Source organism: Aquarana catesbeiana, linkage group LG02 (assembly GCF_042186555.1).
Source record: "Aquarana catesbeiana isolate 2022-GZ linkage group LG02, ASM4218655v1, whole genome shotgun sequence".
NCBI classification, from domain to species: Eukaryota; Metazoa; Chordata; class Amphibia; order Anura; family Ranidae; genus Aquarana; species Aquarana catesbeiana.
This window is the reverse complement of record NC_133325.1, coordinates 198,052,005-198,072,087: the sequence shown is the minus strand read 5'-3', so window position 1 is coordinate 198,072,087 and position 20,083 is coordinate 198,052,005. Positions and strand designations below refer to the sequence as shown.

Sequence of the window (20,083 nt, the reverse complement as noted above, 5' to 3'; positions counted from 1 at the left end):
CAGATCAGTGCAGAAAGTTTGCCCCCTTATATTGGTGGTCAGTATGGAGAATGCTTCTTCTACAGTCAGACAGAGGAAGAATACCCCTTGCCTTGTATGTCTTTGTATTACAGTGCCTTGAAAAAGTATTCGTACCCCTTGAAATTTTCCACATTTTGTCATGTTACAACCAAAAATGTAAGTGTATTTTATTGGGATTTTATGTGATAGGCCAACACAAAGTGGCACATCATTGTGAACCACATTTCACTGCAATTACAGCTGCAAGTCTTTTTGGGTATGTCTCTACCAGCTTTGCAGACCTAGAGGGTGACATTTTTACCCATTCTTCTTTGCAAAATAGCTCAAGCTCTGTCAGATTGGACAGAGAGCATCTGTGAACAGCAATTTTCATGTCTTGCCACAGATTCTCAATTGGATTTAGGTCTGGACTTTGACTGGGCCATTCTATCACATGAATATGCTTTGATATAAACCATTTCACTGTAGCTCTGGCTGTATGTTTAGGGTCATTGTCCTTCTGGAAGGTGAACCTCCATCCCAGTCTCAAGTCTTTTGCAGACTCTAACAGGTTTTCTTCTAAGATCGTCCTTTATTTGGCTCCATCCATCTTCACATCAACTCTGACCAGCTTCCCTGTCCCTGCTGAAGAAAAGTATCCCCACAACATGATGCTGCCACCACCATGTTTCACGGTGGGTATGGTGTGTTCAGGGTGATGTGCAGTGTAAGTTTTCAGTCACACATAGCGTTTTGCTTTTAGGCCAAAAAGTTCAATCAATTTTGGTCTCATCTGACCAGAGCACCTTCTTCCACATGTTTGTTGGGTCCCTCACATGGCTTCTCGCAAACTGCAAACTGCAAACGGGACTTCTTATGGCTTTCTTTCAACAATGGCTTTCTTCTTCCAACTCTTCAATAAAGACCAGATTGCACTACTAATAGTTGTCCTGTGGACAGATTCTCCCACCTGAGCTGTGGATCTCTGCAGTTCCTCCAGAGTTACCATGGGTCTCTTGGCTGCTTCTCTGATGAATGCACTCCCTGCCCGGCCTGTCAGTTTAGGTGGATGGCCATGTCTTGGTAGGTTTGCAGTTATGCCATACTCTTTCCATTTTCAGATGATGGATTGAACAGTGCTCTGTAAGATGTTCAAAGCTTGGGATATTTTTTTATATCCTAACCCTGTTTTAAACTTCTCCACAACTTTATCCCTGACCTGTCTGGTGTATTCCTTAGCCTTCATGATGCTGTTTGTTCACTAAGGTTCTCTAACAAACCTCTGAGGGCTTCACAGAACAGCTGTATGTATACTGAGATTAAATTACACACAGGTGGACTCTATTTACTAATCAGGTGACTTCTGAAGGCAATTGGTTCCTCTAGATTTAAGTTAGGGGTATCAAAAGGGGGCTGAATACAAATGCATGGCACACTTTTAAGACATTTATTTGTAAAAAATGTGAAAAACATTTTCCTTCCACTTCACAATTAAGTGCCACTTTGTGTTGGTCTAGCACATGAAATCCCAATAATATACATTTACATTTTTGGTTGTAACATGACAAAATGTGGAAAATGTCAAGGGGTGTGAATTCTTTTTCAAGGCAATGTATGCCCATCAGAGACAGTGTTGCCAACCGTCGGTATTTTTACCGGCAGCCAGTAAAAAACGGGCACTTTTCTCCTGCCAGTAAGAGGAAAAGGTTGCCAGTAAAAAAACATGGTTGTGACGCTTTGCTCTGAACTACGTATGTGCACCTCGGGTCCGGAGGCGGCCGAGACCATCCAAGTGCCTGCTACAGTGTGTTTGGGCAGTACAGGCAGGGGGCTGGTCTGGGGGAGGTGGTGCCTGAGCGTGTCATGTGATGTCATGGTGCAAGGGAGTTGAGCGGAGTGACCAGAGCCTCTTGTGCAGTTCTGTGGGACAGGAGCAAGGCAAGCCGGGAGTTGGACTGTTGGTGCTGTTTGGACTGGAGGGGACTGAAGAGACCACCTGGCATGGAGAGAGACTGTCACTGTGACTCAGGAGGGGACGTGTTGGTGATCTGTGCTGCTGCATGCTGCTCAATTTCATGTGTGTGTGCCCGTCCATTCTAATTTACTGCCCTCCTGAGTCCTGCCCCTGAGCCACTTACTTACTAAATTGAAAATAAAATAAGAAATATGCTTTTTGCTTTAATACCTGCCTTAAATCACATTGCTCATTGCATATTCTACTTGTTTGTAGCCTGAATACTGAAATTTGCACTTAAAACTGTAATTTTTGAAAATGCCAGTAAAAACTTGGCTGTGCCAGTAAATTTTGGATGCCGTTGTCTTGCCGAGAAAGTTCCCCCGGCGAATAAGGACCCCCCTGTACTGCGCATGCGCTGCGCTTGCTCAGTATGAACAACTACGGAGCCGCGGAAAGACTCCGAAGTTGAACAGCTGATCGTCAGCTCTACACGACGCCTGCGCACTGAGTCCAGGTTCAAGCCCCACCATCCAAGTGGACACAGAGTTTGAAGAAAACTATGCCGAGCGAAGCGAGGCTGTGCCCGAAGCTTGGCAAGCGAAGCGATTCCGCGAGGGGCCCTGTTACAGGCGCCATGTACAGCTGACTCTCAGCTGTTCAGCTTCGGCTATTTTCGGCGGCTCGTACTGCGCCTGCGCAGTACAGGGGTGTCCTTATCCGCCGGGGGGAACTTTCTCAGCAGAACACTGTGTCCGTAAATTTCAATTTGGTAGGTTGGCAACACTGATCAGAGATCTCATTGTAAACCCTTCAAAGGAGGAAGAACTATTTTCAAACAACCTCTGTACATCTTCTGTTTATATGTATCAAAAACTTTAATAAAATGCATTCTTAAGATAATAATACATTCCCAGCAGTCCTTAAGCTTCAGTAGACCGATGACTACGTCAGCGCATCCCATCTCTCGCTGTAGTTATCCTGACACTGCTGAGAGGAGAACTGACAGCAGTACCACTGGTATCCGGCAGGGGCTGCGTGAGCGATTCCGGAAGTGTGTCCCACGCCGCGCTCCGTACTCTAGTGTGCACCGGCTTTTGGTCTTCCCCAGTGTGTGTGTGAGATCCGTGTTGTGGTAGCGGTGTACAGCTGTGAGGAGACCGAGCACCGACATGTCTGCCGATAAGGGGGAGCTGGATCTGAACGGAGCCAAGCAGAACACAGGCGTGTGGTTGGTGAAGGTGAGGAAGGCCGAATACTTTGCTGTGACGAGGAATGAAGTCTTATTTAGTGACTGCAAAGCTCCTGGCTGTCCATTATTAGAGGGGCAGCTCCCCATTAGGAGACTCTTCCTCTATATCTACCACATTTCTTTTATTAGAGGGGCAGCTCCCCATTAGTAGACTCTTCCTCTATATCTACCACATTTCTTTTATTAGAGGGGCAGCTCCCCATTAGTAGACTCTTCCTCTATATCTACCACATTTCTTTTATTAGAGGGGCAGCTCCCCATTAGTAGACTCTTCCTCTATATCTACCACATTTCTTTTATTAGAGGGGCAGCTCCCCATTAGGAGACTCTTCCCCTATATCTACCACATTTCTTTTATTAGAGGGGCAGCTCCCCATTAGGAGACTCTTCCCCTATATCTACCACATTTCTTTTATTAGAGGGGCAGCTCCCCATTAGTAGACTCTTCCCCTATATCTACCACATTTCTTTTATTAGAGGGGCAGCTCCCCATTAGGAGACTCTTCCTCTATATCTACCACATTTCTTTTATTAGAGGGGCAGCTCCCCATTAGTAGACTCTTCCTCTATATCTACCACATTTCTTTTATTAGAGGGGCAGCTCCCCATTAGGAGACTCTTCCTCTATATCTACCACATTTCTTTTATTAGAGGGGCAGCTCCCCATTAGGAGACTCTTCCCCTATATCTACCACATTTCTTCCTCCACAGCTCCCCTCTTTGTGTATATAGATGTGTATGGAGTTAATGTTCATCAAAAGCATGACTGTGAACTCCTCTTCCTAATACTTGTTCATATAGTGTCACCGCCTGCTGTAGTGATGTACAAAGTATCAGATACAACAAAGGATGGTGGTATGGATACATAACAGGCGTCTATGCTTGTTCAGCAAAATGTTAGATGTTAATGTCGACATTAGGGAACTAGGGATGTCTGGGGATGTGTTTAACCACTTGACCACTGGGCATTTAAACCCCCTTAATAACCAGACCAATTTTCAGCTTTCGGTGCTCTCACATTTTGAATGACAATTACTCAGTCATGCAACACTGTATCTATATGAAATTTTTGTCCCTTTTTCCACACAAATAGAGCTTTCTTTTGGTGGTATTTAATCACCGCTGGGTTCTTTATTTTTTGCGCTATGAAAGAAAACAGACCAAAAAATCTGTAAAAAAAAAATGCATTTTTCTCCGTTTGTTTATAAAATTTTGCAAATTAGCAATTTTTCTTCATATATTTTGCCCAAAATTTATACTGTTACATATCTTTGGTAAAAATATGGATATTATTTGGTCTTTGTGAAAGTTATAGAGTCCACAAGCTATGGTGCCAATCTCTGAAAATTGATCACACCTGAAGTACTGACGGCCTCATTTCTTGAGACCCTAACATGCCAGAAAAGTACAAATACCCCCCAAATGACCCTTTTTTGGAAAGAAGACATTCCAAGGTATTTAGAAAGATGCATGATGAGTTTTTTGTTGTCATTTTTTCCGACAATTCTTTGCAAAGATTTTTATTTTTTTTTTTTCACAAAATTGTCATATTAGCAGGTTATTTCTCACACACAGCATATGCATACCACAAATTACACCCCAAAACACATTCTGCTATTACTCCTGAGTATGGCGATACCACATGTGTGAGACTTTTACACAGCATGGCCACATACAGAGGCCCAACATGCACGGAGCACCTTCAGGCGTTTTGGAGCACCCAGGCCAATTCTGACATTTCTCTCCTACATATAAAAATCATCATTTATTTGCTAGAAAATTACATAGAACCCCAAAACATTATATATGTTTTTTTTTTTTTTTTTAGCGAAGACCCTAGAGAATACAATGGCGGTCGTTGCAACTTTTTATCTCGCACGGTATTTGCGCAGCAATTTTTCGAACGCGTTTTTAAAAAAAAAAAAGAACAGTTTTGTGCTTAAAAAAACCCCCAAAACCATAAAGTTAGCCCAATGTTTTTGCATACTGTGAAAGATGAAGTTATGCCGAGTAAATAGATACCTAACATGTCACCCTTCAAAATTGCACATGCTCGTGGAATGGCGCCAAACTTCGCTACTTAAAAATCCCCATAGGCGACGCTTTAAAATTTTTTTTACTGGTTACATGTTTTGAGTTACAGAGGAGGTCTAGGGCCATAATTATTGCTCTTGCTCTACCGATTGCAGCGATACCTCACATGTGTGGTTTGAACACATAAATATAATAAAATATTTAAAAACCAGCATGGGTTCCCCTCCAAGAGCATACCAGGCCCTTGGATTCCAAGGGGCACCCCCTACGGCGAAAAAACGACGTGGGGTCCCCCAAATCCATACCAGACCCTTATCCAAGCACGCAGCCCGGTCGGTCAGGAAAGGGGGTGGGGACGAGCGAGCGCCCCCCCCCCCCTCCTGAACCGTACCAGGCCGCATGCCCTCAACATGGGGGGGGTTGGTGCTTTGGGGCAAGGGGGGGCCCCCCACCTCAAAGCACCTTGTCCCCATGTTGATGAGGACAAGGGCCTCTTCCCGACAACCCAGGCCGTTGGTTGTCTGGGTCTGCGGGCGAGGGGCTTATCGGAAGAAGAGGGAAGAAGGCGTCTCAGAAGACCGGGCTCCTCCGCTAGCAAAAGAGCAGAAGATAACGGAGGAGCCCGGCAGAAGGAAGAAGGCACCGAGAGAGCTCGGAGACGACACCGGAGAGAGGGAGAAGAGGCCTGAGAGACCCCCGAAGTCGGAAGAAGGCCCCCGGAGCTGCCTAATAAATTACTTTTAAAACCTGTGTAGTTTTTTTTTTTTTTTTTATTGACACTTTTTTCCCCCTGGTGAATGGGTAGGGGTACCATGTACCCCACACTCATTCACATAGGGTGGGGGGCCGGGATCTAGGGGCTCCCTTGTTAAAGGGGGCTCCCGGATTCCGATAAGCTCCCCGCCCGCAGACCCCGACAACCAACGGCCAGGGTTGTCGGAAAGAGGTCCTTGTCCTCATCAACATGGGGACAAGGTGCTTTGGGGTGCGGGGCCCCCCTTGCCCCAAAGAACCAACCCCCCGTGTTGAGGGCATGCGGCCTGGCACGGTTCGGGGGGGGGGGGCCCTCGCTCGTCCCCACCCCCTTTCCTGACCGACTGGGCTGCGTGCTCGGATAAGGGCCTGCTATGGATTTTGAGGGGACCTCACGCCATTTTTTCGCTGTAGGGGGTGCCCCTTGGAATCCATACCAGACCTCAGGGCCTGGTATGCTCTTATTTAAAATTTGGCGTGGAGTTCCCCCTCAAAATTCATACCAAACACAGTGCCTGGTATTGGTGGGGATCCAAATCGGATCCCCGTGCTGCTTGTCACTCATTGGGAAAGGAAAAAACATTTTTCCTTTCCCGATGAGTGAGCCAGCTCGGCGCTGCTATTCGCAGCTGACACAGTGCACTGCGATTACCTGCGGATAGCTGCACTAAATCGCTCCTGGACGCAGTCAATTCTATTTTTTCTATCCGCACAAAACTGCAGGTAATCAAAACGCAGCTAAACACTGTGTGAGTGGGGCCATAGGAAAGCATTGTGTGCGTTTAGCTGCGGTAGAAAACGCAGCTAAAAGCACAATTCTATCCGTCCGTGTGAAAGGGGTCTAAACCTTTTTCTGACATTTGTTGGTTTCAAGTTAAAATCATTATTTTTTTTTTTGCTAGAAATTACTTAGAACCCCCAAACATTATATATATTTTTTAAGTAAACACCATAGAGAATAAAATGGTGGTTGTTGCAATATTTTATGTCACACTGTATTTGCGCAGCGGTCTTTCAAATGCAATGTTTTTGGAAAAAATTACCTTAATGAATTAAAAAAAAAAAAAAAAAAACTAACCAGTAAAGTTAGCCCATTTTTTTTTTTTTTTTTTGTATAATGTGAAAGATTTTACGTCGCGAGAATCGTGAACTTTTTATTCCAAAAAAAAAAGATCATGATTCTTATTTTGGCCAGAATCGTGCAGCTCTACAGCCACTTTAAAGTGTTACTAAACCCACAACAGTAAAATCAGCCTGTATATGCAGTAAAGTATGCTTGTTATACTCACTGTGGAATCTAAGGGGTTAATCCTCTACATTATGTAAAAAGGCTGTTTGATCCTACCTTCTCTTAACCTCCTCTTATTCCACTGTCCCCAATCTATCTCCTAATAGAACAGAGGCTAGGGGGGTCAAGCTACACATGGTTGAGTTCCAGCACCTATTATTTGAGAAAAAAAGCCCTGACTAAAACTATTGCATTTCCATGTTCTGTTTACTGTAGGAGACCAGATATAGTGAATGTAGGCTCCTGGGTTTAGTAACACTATAACCAGTTCGGCTCCAGAGCAATTTTTATTTTTTTGCATACATTTTCTGAAAGCAGAGTCCCTGTAGAATAAAAAGGTGATAGTTGAATTTTTTTTTTTTTTTTTTGTTTCACATGATATTTGCACAATTGTTTATTGAATGCAAATTTTTAGGAAAAAATATAATGAATTTTAGTGCAAAACCACACCATATAATACCCTTTTTTGGTTAGCCACTTCCCTACCGCTGTATAGTCATATGACGCCCACAGGAACCCTTTGTCCCTCCGGGCGGGGGTCATATAACGTCCTGGGATTCCCTGCATTGTGGAGAGCGCACACATTGTCCGCTGGGCACACGCGATTGCTCGTCACAGAGCAGGGACGTGGATCTGTGTTTGTAGTGTTAACCCCTTCCCTGCCAGTCACATTTATACAGTAATCCAATGCATTTTATAGCACTGATCGCTGTATAAATGTCACTGGTCCCAAAATAGTGTCAAGTGTTCGATATGTCCGCCGCAATATCGCAGTCATGATAAAAATCGCAGATTGCCGCCATTACTAGTAAAAAAAAAAAAATAAATAATAAAAATGCCATAATTCTGTCCCCTATTTTGTAGACGCTATAACTTTTGCGCAATCCAATCAATATACGCTGATTGCGATTTTTTTTTTTTTTTACCAAAAATATGTAGAAGAATACGTTTCGGCCTAAACTGAAGAGAAAAAAAAAAAATATATATATATATATATATATATATATATATATATATATATATATATATATATATATATATATATTTTTTTTTTTAAAAATTGGGATATTTATTATAGCAAAAAGTAATAAGTATTGTGTGTTTTTTTTTGTTTTTTTTTTCAAAATTGTCGCTCTTTTTTGTTTATAGCGCAAAAAATAAAAAACGCAGATGTGATCAAATACCACCAAAAGAAAGCTCTATTTGTGGGGAAAAAATGATCAAAATTAACTTGCGTACAACGTCGCATGACGTGCTAGAATTATTATTCTCTGACGATCACAGCGATATGTAAAGTGTGGTGCGACCACGGTTTACATGTGCGTGCACACCCTGGGCTCGCGTTTGCACGTGCGTAGGTGTGCGGGGCTACGGAGGTTTTCGACAATTTTTTATTTTAATATATTTAATTATAATTTTACTTTTAATTTTATTTTTATATTTATTTTTACTTGATTGCTATCACAAGGGGCGAATAAACAGGCAGGTGACAGGTACTCTTTATGGAGACCCTTCACACCATCTAACCACGCACAGATCGGCTTGGTTAGAAGTGTCCCCTGACTGTGCTGGCCAGGAAAGTTTGCATCTGAAACCAGAGGTGACATCACTTCCGGTTTCACTGTTTGCAAGTGAAATTGAGGCATTGATTTGCCTCAGTCTTACTGCAATCTCTCTTCCCCCCAAGCTGGCGGATGAGTTCCCGGGCTCCGTTGTGTGCAGGACAGCATGGGAACCACGGGAGGAGAGCGGAGGCACCGTGCGGCCGGCTCTGTGAAAGTGGTCGGCAGCTATGGAGCTGCCACACCACTTTCACTTTGAAGCCGGTCGCCACCTGAACAAAACCCACACAGGCTGATGGCTGCTACTGCAGCCATCGGCTTGTGATTAAGGGTTCACTCTTGGGACGTACATAGTACGTCCAAAAGCTCAATTGGTCCCAAATTTTGGGATTTTTCTTTTACTTTTGATGACAATGGTAAACAGGACAAAAAGAGATGGTGAATCTCCCTAACAGGGGCAGAAGTTGCAATAAAAACTGACAGATGTTGTAATCCCTTTCCACTCTATCTGAAATAAAAAAAAAAGTTTTTCATTTAGTTATACTTAAAGCCACAGTCACATGCTCCTCCAGTGCCAGGTCCTTCTCTTCTTTGTTTACTTCCTGCTGGGGTCTTTCTTTCAGGCGTCCACTAGGGGTGCACCAAATGGAAATTTTGGTACTGAAAATGAAAGATACACTAGGCCGATAACGAAAATGACAGTTTTTTTTTTTTTTTTTTTAAATAACGAAATTTATTTGATATATAAAGTTAAAATTGTGTTATATTCGTTATTATTCATATTCGACTTTTAATTATCATGAATTTTATTAGTAAAAAATTAATCCAGTAATGTAAAATAAGTACTTTAATAAAAGTAACCCACATAAATTGGACACAGAAAATAAAATAAAATACAAAATTAAATAAAGAAAGTAACAGTACATATGCTGCTGCTGCTCATTGCACAATAATAATATAACAACAAAATAAAATATTAAAACAAAAAACAGGCATAAAATGCCAAAGACTAAGTCTCTATGTTTTAGTAGACATACGGTATTTGTACTTTATTGTTCAAAAACAGAAGAACCATAAAACAAGGCAGAGGGCGCACGGGCTATTATACACATCATACTACTAAGCCATCAGGTCAGTTCTGTTTCAAAGCAAAACATCAGCTTCCAGTCCACGATACAGCATCATTCACATCACATAATGGGAGTGGGACAACTGGAAAACCCAACAGGCTAAGGTGTTTCAAGGACTTGCCTCTTTCTTCGAGCCGGAGCTCCGAGGAGACGAGGCAAGTCCCCAAAACACGTTGGCCTGTTGGGTTTTCCAGTTGTCGTAGGCTATAGGTGATGTGTTATGATGTACAGTGGGGACGGAAAGTATTCAGACCCCCTTACATTTTTCACTCTGTTATATTGCAGCCATTTGCTAATATCATTTAAGTTCATTTATTTTCCTCATTAATGTACACACAGCACCCCATATTGACAGAAAAACACAGAATTGTTGACATTTTTGCAGATTTATTAAAAAAGAAAAACTGAAATATCACATGGTCCTAAGTATTCAGACCTTTTGCTGTGACACTCATATATTTAACTCAGGTGCTGTCCATTTCTTCTGATCATCCTTGAGATGGTTTCTACCTTAATTTTGAGTCCAGCTGTGTTTGATTATACTGATTGGACTTGATTAGGAAAGCCACACACCTGTCTATATAAGACCTTACAGCTCACAGTGCATGTCAGAGCAAATGAGAATCGTGAGGTCAAAGGAACTGCCTGAAGAGCTCAGAGACAGAATTGTGGCAAGGCACAGATCTGGCCAAGATTTCAAAAAAATTCTGCTGCACTTAAGGTTCCTAGGAGCACAGTGGCCTCCATAATCCTTAAATGGAAGACGTTGGGGAGGACCAGAACCCTTCCTAGAGCTGGCTGTCCGGCCAAACTGAGCTATCTGGGGAGACAAGTCTTGGTAAGAGAGGTAAAGAAGAACCCAAAGATCACTGTGGCTGAGCTCCAGAGATGCAGTCGGGAGATGGGAGAAAGTTGTCAACCATCACTGCAGCCCTCCACCAGTCGGGGCTTTATGGCAGAGTGGCCTGGCAGAAGCCTCTCCTCAGTGCAAGACACATGAAAGGCCACATGGAGTTTACTAAAAAAACACCTGAAGGACTCCCAAGATGGTGAGAAATAAGATTCTCTGGTCTGATGAGACCAAGATAGAACTTTATGGCCTTAATTCTAAGCGGTATGTGTGGAGAAAACCAGGCACTGCTCATCGCCTGTCCAATACAGTCCCAACAGTGAAGCATGGTGGTGGCAGCACCATGCTGTAGGGGTGTTTTTTCAGCTGCAGGGACAGGACAACTGTTTGCAATCGAGGGAAAGCTGAATGCGGCCAAGTACAGGGATATCGTGGACGAAAACCTTCTCCAGAGTGCTCAGGACCTCAGACTGGGCCGAAGGTTTACCTTTCAACAAGACAGTGACCCTAAGCACACAGCTAAAATAACGAAGGAGTGGCTTCACAATAACTCCGTGACTGTTCTTGAATGGCCCAGCCAGAGCCCTGACTTAAACCCAATTGAGCATCTCTGGAGAGACCTAAAAATGGCTGTCCACCAACATTTACCATCCAACCTGACAGAACTGGAGAGGATCTGCAAGCTGGAATGGCAGAGGATCCCCAAATCTGGGTGTGAAAAACTTGTTGCATCTTTCCCAAAAAGACTCATGGCTGTATTAGATCAAAAGGGTGCTTCTACTAAATACTGAGCAAAGGGTCTGAATACTTAGGACTATGTGATATTTCTGGTTTTCTTTTTTAATAAATCTGCAAAAATGTCAACAATTCTGTGTTTTTTTTTTTTTGTCAATATGGGGTGCTGTGTGTACATTAATGAGGAAAAAAATGAACTTAAATGATTTTAGCAAAAGGCTGCAATATAACAAAGAGTGAAAAATTTAAGGGGGTCTGAATACTTTCCGTCCCCACTGTATTGTGGACTGGAAGCTTACTTTGACGACAAGCTTGATAGAGTACACCTGTTGGTTTGTTGTATATTACTTAACCTCCCTGGCGGTATGATTATTTCGGATTTTAGGTGCTGAAAGCGGTACAATTATTTTGCATGGAAATTTGGCGTTTTATATTGTAGGTCTGTAAATCTTAACAATAACACACTTAAATCTGTCCAAACCAGAGTCTAGTAGATATCCCGGGTATGATAAAGTTTGAAACACAAAAACATAAATTATAATATAATAAATAATTAAAAAAAAAATAGTAATAAAATACATTTCCCCACAATTCACTATCGCTCAATTCTGCAAGTGTTCTAATTTACTATCGCTGTTTTCTAGCTGGTCTAAAGCCACTTTTGACGTAAAGGGACACTTTTTGGTTGCTATGGACAATCTCCAGTTTCCAGGCAGAAAGAACAGTGTATATCATGTAAAACTGCATGCAGGGCATGGGCCAAAGCACTGGGGACAAAAGGGATGTGAAATAATTTCATACAGTACTGTAATCTGTAAGATTACAGTACTGTATGTGTTATGATTTTTACTTTTTTGAATTTGCCGCCAGGCTCCGCCCCCGTGTGTCGCGCCGCTCGCAGGGAACGGAGCCTGGCACGGAGAGGCTTCGGAGGAGGATGGAGCCCTCGGACACTGCGGGTGACATCGCAGGATCCCGGGGACAAGGTAAGTAAAGCCGCCCCAGGATCCTGCAATGCGATCCCGAGTGTGGCTCGGGGTTACCGCTAATGGTACTGAATTTTAACCCTGAGCCACACTCGGGAATACCGCCAGGGAGGTTAAGTTACCATATTAACCACTTCAGCCCCGGAAGATTTTACCCCCTTGCTGACCAGAGCACTTTTTGAGATTCGGCACTGCGTCGCTTTAACTGACAATTGCGCGGTCGTGCGGCGTTGCACCCAAACAAAATTGACGTCCTTTTTTCCCCCACAAATAGAGCTTTTTTTTTGGTGGTATTTGATTACCACCTTTTAATTTTTTTCGCTATAAACAAAAAAGAGCGACAATTTTGAAAAAAGTTATATTTTTTACTTTTTGCTATAATATCCCCCCAAAATACGTAATCTATTTTTTTCCTTAGTTTTAGGCCGATATGTATTCTACATATTTTTGGTAAAAAAAAAATCGCAATATTGATTGATTTGCGCAAAAGTTATAGCGTCTACAAAATAGGGAATAGTTTTTATGGCATTTTTATTATTATTTTTTTTTTTTTTTTTTACTAGTAATGGCGGAGAGCTGCGATTTTTATCAGGACTGCAACATTATGGCAGACACATAGGGCAATTTTGACACATTTTTGGGACCATTGGCATTTATACAGCGATCAGTGCTACAAAAATGCATTGATTACTGTAAAAATGTCATTGGCAGTGAAGGGGTTAATTGTGTTCCCTAGTCTGTGTTCTAACTGAATGGGGGAGGGGACTGTGTAGGGGAGATTACAGATCACTGTTCGTACTCTGTATAAACAGACGATCTGTCTCTTCTCCCCTCAGAGGACTGGAAACTGTGTGTTTTACACACACAGATCTCGGTTCTCCGTGTGTCAGCAGCGATCACGGGAGCCGGTGGTGACCGTGAACGCCAGGCACTCGCATCGGCTCCAGGGGAAAGCAGCAGGAGCGCAAGTGCACCCCTAGTGACCACAGGGTGAAGCGACTTAACGTAACGTTGTTTCGCCCAGCCATGCCATTCTGACGCAGTACAACTGCGGCGGCTGGTCGGCAAGTGGTTAACAAAGACAGATCTTCCTTAATGCACTAGGCCGGGGCGCCCTCTGTCTGTTTTATTTCAGACAGTGTATCCACTGACTTCCCTAATCATAAAAGGGCATCAAGGCGAGGCATGTCCAGTGAAGCCAGCAGGGAAAAATGTAGGCAACCGTCTGGGGCCCACTTCCAAGCACCAGAGATTGTGGAGTTGATTTACTAAAATTAGAGAGATTAAAAAATTTAGTGTATCTGAGTACATTAGGCTAGCCAATGAGCTTCGAAGTTCTTTGGCTTGTTCAAATCTTTGACAAAAAAAAAACTGGAAGCTGATTGGTTAACCTAACCTTCTACGCAGAGCTGCACCGGATTTTGCACTCTCCAGTTTTAGTAATAGTAAATCAATCAACCGCTGTGTGTTTTCCTATTCAGTTTCACATTCCTTTAATGGCAAAGTTACTGTGCAAAACAAACTGTTATAAAATTAAAGAACAACTAACCATAACAGAAATATGGCAGAAGGCCGTTTATTCTTTTTCACAGTTTTTCTGTAAATAATATAACGTATGATATATATATATATATATATATATATATATATATATATATATATATATATGATATATATATTTTGTTCAACTTAAATGAGAACTAATTTCCCTAAGTTCTCTCCCTAAGGTGTCAGCGGCTGCATATGCGATAAAACTGTATGTATGTATATGTAATGTGTAGCTGCGGGTTACATGCATAGTCATACAGTATACCATACAGTGTTCCGGGTATGGGTGGAGACTTCCCTGAACACAAACTAGTATACAGTCTAAGCTACAGCAGCGGCGCTCAGCCAGTCACAGTAAGCAATGTAAACTAGTCTGTGTTTCTGGAAGTCTCAGCCCATACCCTGAACACAGTGCGGTATACTTCATGTATGTAGCCAGCCACAGATACAGAACAGATATACATACAGTTTTGCACATGCAGCGGGCTGACAGCTTAGGGAGAGAGTGAGACATAGTTTGGCCCAACAACAAACTATGTGTACAGTAGTTCAAAAGCTGGAGTTCTCTTAAATTGAAGTGCAAAAAAAACAAACTGTAGAACTACTACAATGAACAACCAATGACACAACTAGACAATTGGAACTTTCAACATACTATGTTCCAATTGTGTCCAATAGCACAGTCAGAATATACCAATTAATTTACTATGTTCAACATAGTAAATGAATTGGACTGTGCTACTGATTTTTAAATCTATTTCAGAGTAAAAGATGCAGATTTCGCTTTACGGAGAGACAGTTCCTCTTCTCATCAAGAATATGAGATGCTAGACTGAATAGTCTTTCGCTCTCTGTAATGCTTGGGGCAGATAAATATCTGTGTGCAATCTGTGCAAGCAAAGAAAAACGTTCTTTGTTGATGCACCAGTACTCAAGGGGAGTGTCGCTTCTGGCGATAGGCAGTTCAGCTAAATAAATCTCCAGCTGTTGGGTAGCTGCAGTTGTTGTGGCACTGCTATGGACCGGGTGTGTTCATGTAAAATTTCTTCAAGGATATAGAGAGAGCGTGTTCCTCTTCACTTGTATGCGGCCGTTTCTCTTGTATACATTCCTCTCTGCTACACCTCGAAACTCCTTCCCCAGATGCTTCCATCACCTCCATTTGTGAAGCAGACGCTTCAGTGCAGCAATCAAGGGAATAACTTCAGCAATTGAAGCATTAGTTGAGCATATTTCTTTTGTTAACTGTTCAAATGGAGATAAAAGACACAGACTATTTTCAACTAACATCCACTGATGTGCGCTCAATGTTGCCGGCAGCTCATAATCTGCAGTGTATGCAGCTAAAACACGCTTTTGTTCAAAAAGACTTTGCAGCATATAGTAGGTGCTGTTCCAACGAGTGGATACATCTTGCTGCAGTTGTTTTGGTGGCATTCCAAACTGTAGCTGCAAAGCTTGTAATCTGGAATAAGCAAGTAAAGAATGCTTAAAGTGACCCACAATTTTTCTTCCTTTTGTTACGATATCAGATATGGTGCTCTGACTCAGCAATCCCTCATTCACAGCCATTTGCAGCCTGTGTGCCATACACGGTATGCTTTTAAGTTCACTGTCCTCCATTGCCTTTGCCATGTTCTGCGCATTATTTTGGACAATCAAATGCACTTTAGACTTCTCAATGTGTCAAGCATGGTTTTTAAAGCGTCAGATATTGATGCTGCAGTATGTATTCCAACAAACTCAGGTGCGTTAAGTAGGATGTTTTGCAATTGAAATTTGGCATCTATCCACTGCGCTGTCAGGCTAAGCATGCTCTTTGGACTGACGTCTGAACTCCAAATGTCGCTGGTAAAACTGATTGCTATTATTTCGGTAGTCATGAGCTCATGAAAGTGTTTTCTAACACTGCAAAACAATTCAGGTAGACAGGTATCTGCAAAGTAGCATCTGTTTGGTAGTGTGTAATGTGGCTCAATATGTTGCACGAGCCTTACGGAATCCAATGTCCTCCACAACAGAGAATGGCTGGTTGTCTAATGCAATAAATTCCATAATTTTATCTGTAATGTTGTGAGCTTTGGGACTGTCACTTGTACATTTTTTTTAACCTTTTCAAAGACTGTGGCCGCAGATGGTGTATAGCCTGGCCCTGAGGCACTTTTTGAAAGCGGTACTGTTTTCTTGCATTCTGTATGGTGAACTGGATGATGTGTTTTCAGATGGTGTATCAAACCTGTTGTTGAAAAATGCCTTGGCACTGTACCCACTCTTGAAATTTCTGCTGAGCAAAGACTGCAGATTGCAAATTTGGGGTCTTTATCAGAAACTTTAAAATATTTCCACACTGCAGACATGGTCCACCTTTGCTGGTAACATAGAAGAATAGCATAGAATGATGATCTATAGTGGGAGTGAAATCTGAGGGGGAAAAAAAGGACTAAAATCAATCTAAAAAACTAAACCCCAGGCAGCTGTTAAAAAAAAACAAAAAAAAAAAACAAAAAACCTAAACCTAACCACCAATCTTCTTCTTTTTTTTTTTTTTTTTTTAACAGCGCACCTCTCTTGCCATGCACTGCAGTACATCTGACTTGTACCAAATAATATATTGAATTTATTGATTTGATTGCATGCTATTTTTGAGATATAATATATTCATTAGTATATTGCTGCATAGTGCATACTGTCATGTTTAAAAAATTCATGCGCTTGTCAGTGTAGTATTAGTATAACATACTAACTGAATGCTATCTAAATTAACGGCGCTATATAAGTAGTAAGTACTTTAAAAATAATTACTACTTGGCCTGTTAGTTCTACTAGTTGTTCTACTACTAAACTAACTGTAATACTACCTGTAATACTACAAGTACATACAACTGAATATCTCTATTTCAATAGCAAAGTTTGTATTATATATATATATATATAGTACTAGAATGGCGACAAACTTTTACCCTTAAAAATCTCCATACGCGACAATTAAAAAATTCTATAGGTTGCATGTTTACGTTACAGAGGAGGTCTAGGGCTAGAATTATTGTTCTCGTTCTAGCGATCACAGCGGCGATACCTCAAATGTGTGGTTTGAACACAGTTTTCATATGCGGGAGCTACTCACGTATACGTTCACTTCTGCACGTAAGCTCGTCGGTACGGGGCGCGTTTAAAAAAAAAAAAAAATTATTTTACTTTTTTTTTTTTTTTTCATTTTTACACTGTTTAAAAAAAAATGTCACTTTTATTCCTATTACAAGGAATGTAATCATCCCTTGTAATAGAAAAAAGCATGACAGGACCTCTTAAATATTAGATCTGGGGTCAAAAATACTTCAGATCTCATATTTAGACTAAGATGCATTAAAAAAAAAATAAAAAAATTGTAATTTAAAAAAATTATTTAAATAAAATGGCCCTTTAAGAGCTATGGGCTGAAGTGAGGTTTTGATGTCGCTTCCGCCCAGCAATTGTATAGAGACGGGTGGGGGCCATCTTCCCCTCACTTGTCTCCATACCTGACAGGAGACAGGAAGCGATCGCTTCCACCGCTTTCGACGGCTCCAGTAAGCGGTGGAGGGCATCGGATCGAGGCGAGAGGGGGGCCCTCTCCTGCTACCGATAAAAGTGATCTTGCGGTGAATCTTGTAGCGGACAGCCCGCTGAAGACGAGGATACCGGGGTTATGGCAGCTAGCTAAAGGAGTTGCGCAAAATCATTTGTATATGTATAATATATATGTATGCATCATTTTCAGTCTCTGTGGCAGCTAGCTGCCATAACAATGATATCCTCCTTTAAACAGCTGCCGTAAAACTGCGGCGGGCGGTCCGTAAGTGGTTAAAGAGAATGCTCACCGGCGAATAGTAATAGCCATCCAGGAGGGACGGTGCCCACTCTCCAATGCAGCCCTGTATGCAGTCATCTCCCGAGTCACAACTGCATCTCAAGTCTCGTCTCAACCACAAGGAACGTTCGTGGGGAAAGTTGCTCCCAACTCCAGCGAACTCCAGCGTCTCTACCGCAGGGAATGTGCTCACGAGTCCAGCGTCTTAACCACAAGGAACGTGCATGGTGTCACACGTCAGTGCACGCACCGCTACTGCGCATGCGCAATTTTCGTTGCTATTGGCATTTTTTTCTTTTGGCAATATGCTGAAAACACAATTTTCGGCCGATATGTTTCGGCAGCCGAAATTTCTGTGCATCCCTAGTCCACACGCTACCTGCATGATGTAGACAGTTCTCAGACTGTCCAGTGGTTAGGTCATCTCAGGATCCTGAGAGGACCGATGTCAAACCGGGGGGGGGGGCCTGATGGTTTCAGGCACATTGGCAGCGCTGGACTAGTGGTTCCAGCATGCCGAAACAATGTCGGTGAGGGACCTGGATGGGGGGACTCAGGTGAGTATGAGCTTGAGGTTTTGAAAATCCCCACTCTTCTCCCTATTGTCTGTGTAGCAAAAAGTGAAAAAAGTCGTATATGATGAAAAAAATCACATAAAGTGCAAAATAGTGAAAAAACACTATAAAAATAGACAAAAGTGCATAATCCAAGTGCAATAAGATTCCAACGTGGGTGAAGTAAATCTTCATTTAACAGTTCGTGCAAAGAACATGTGCATTTGCAGAAAATGATCGTTTTCAGATTCCTCCAATTATCAGCAATCCGTGGTGCACCACACGTTTCCCCCAACCTCTCACCTCTAGTAAAGACCCCTACGGGTCAAGTTGAGCCTGCAGTCTGGAAGCAGATAAGAACCAGCGGTCGATCGATCCCCTCCGATCCTCACAGCACTTGGCGGGTCTCTGGTGGAAGGAATATGCGTGTGCTTCCAGCACACCACACTGATGCCCCGTACACACGGTCGGACTTTGTTCGCACATTCCGACAACAAAATCCTAGGATTTTTTCCGACGGATGTTGGCTCAAACTTGTTTTGCCTACACACGGTCGCACAAAGTTGTCGGAATTTCCGATCGACAACCACGCGGTCACGTACACCACGTACGACGAGACTAGAAAAGGCCGGTTCAGAACCAAGCGCGGCACCCTTTGGGCTCCTTTTGCTAATCTCGTGTTAGTAAAAGTTTGGTGAGAGACGATTCGCGCTTTTTCAGACTCGTGGCTTTCAGATCGTTTTCTGCCGTTTAGTTTGTGCTTGTGGGTTTGTATCTGCTCTTCAGTGCGTGCAAGCAAGTTCCGCGTGACTTTAAGTAGTCATTGTATTCTTGTTCGTTCGTTACTGGTTTTCAGGTCGCTCTTCACAGGCCTTGCTGTTCTTCAGTGCGTTCTGTTACTTCGTTCTGAGCAGCCGACCGTTTTCTAGCCATGTTTCGTATGCGTACTCCTCGTAGAGTTCGTGCTGTGCGGGGGCTTGGTGTTGGGGTCCTGACCTTGACACAAGTCCAGTCCATGAACAGGGTGGGGAGGAGTTCATGGACCAAGAATTGGTTGCTTCAGCGTGACCAGTTCTGTCATATGCCTTTGCTCCGTGAGATCCTGGAGAAATATCCTGATGATTTCAGGAACTTTCTCCGGATGACGGACCCCGTGTTTCACCGTTTGTTGGCTTTGCTGACCCCTTATATTAGAAGGCAGGATACTTGCATGAGGCAAGCCATCACTCCGGAGCAGAGGTTGGTGGCTACCTTGCGGTATTTGGCCACAGGGAGAAGCCTGCAGGACCTCAAGTTCTCGACAGGAATCTCCCCCCAGGCTCTTCTTTGTGGACATTTACTGCTTGTGTTTGTTTGAGCTGACCCTGACAGAAATGTGTGGAGTGCAGAAAATGTCGTGATTGTGTAACCTTATACAAAGCACTGTTGGCTGTTATTTACTAAATGCAAAGACACTTTTCAATACAAGTGCACTTGCAACTGCACTGAAACTGCACTTGTAGTGCAAAGAGGATTTGCCCTTAGGAAATAACCCCCATTTTCTCATAAAACAACAATTACATCACCCCAAAAGTGTTGTAGCGTTGAGAC

General features: G+C 42.6%; 1 protein-coding gene across 1 annotated transcript in view; it reads left to right on the top strand.

The window, feature by feature from the left end:
• Nucleotides 1–2,988: 2,988 nt before the first annotated feature.
• GTF2F2 (general transcription factor IIF subunit 2) overlaps nucleotides 2,989–20,083 on the top strand; it is a 458,542-nt gene continuing 441,447 nt past the window's right edge. Inside the window, exon 1 of the mRNA XM_073614164.1 lies at nucleotides 2,989–3,195. Coding sequence (XP_073470265.1) covers nucleotides 3,127–3,195 — 69 coding nt within the window. The 5' untranslated portion in view covers nucleotides 2,989–3,126. The remainder of the gene's footprint in view (nucleotides 3,196–20,083) is intronic.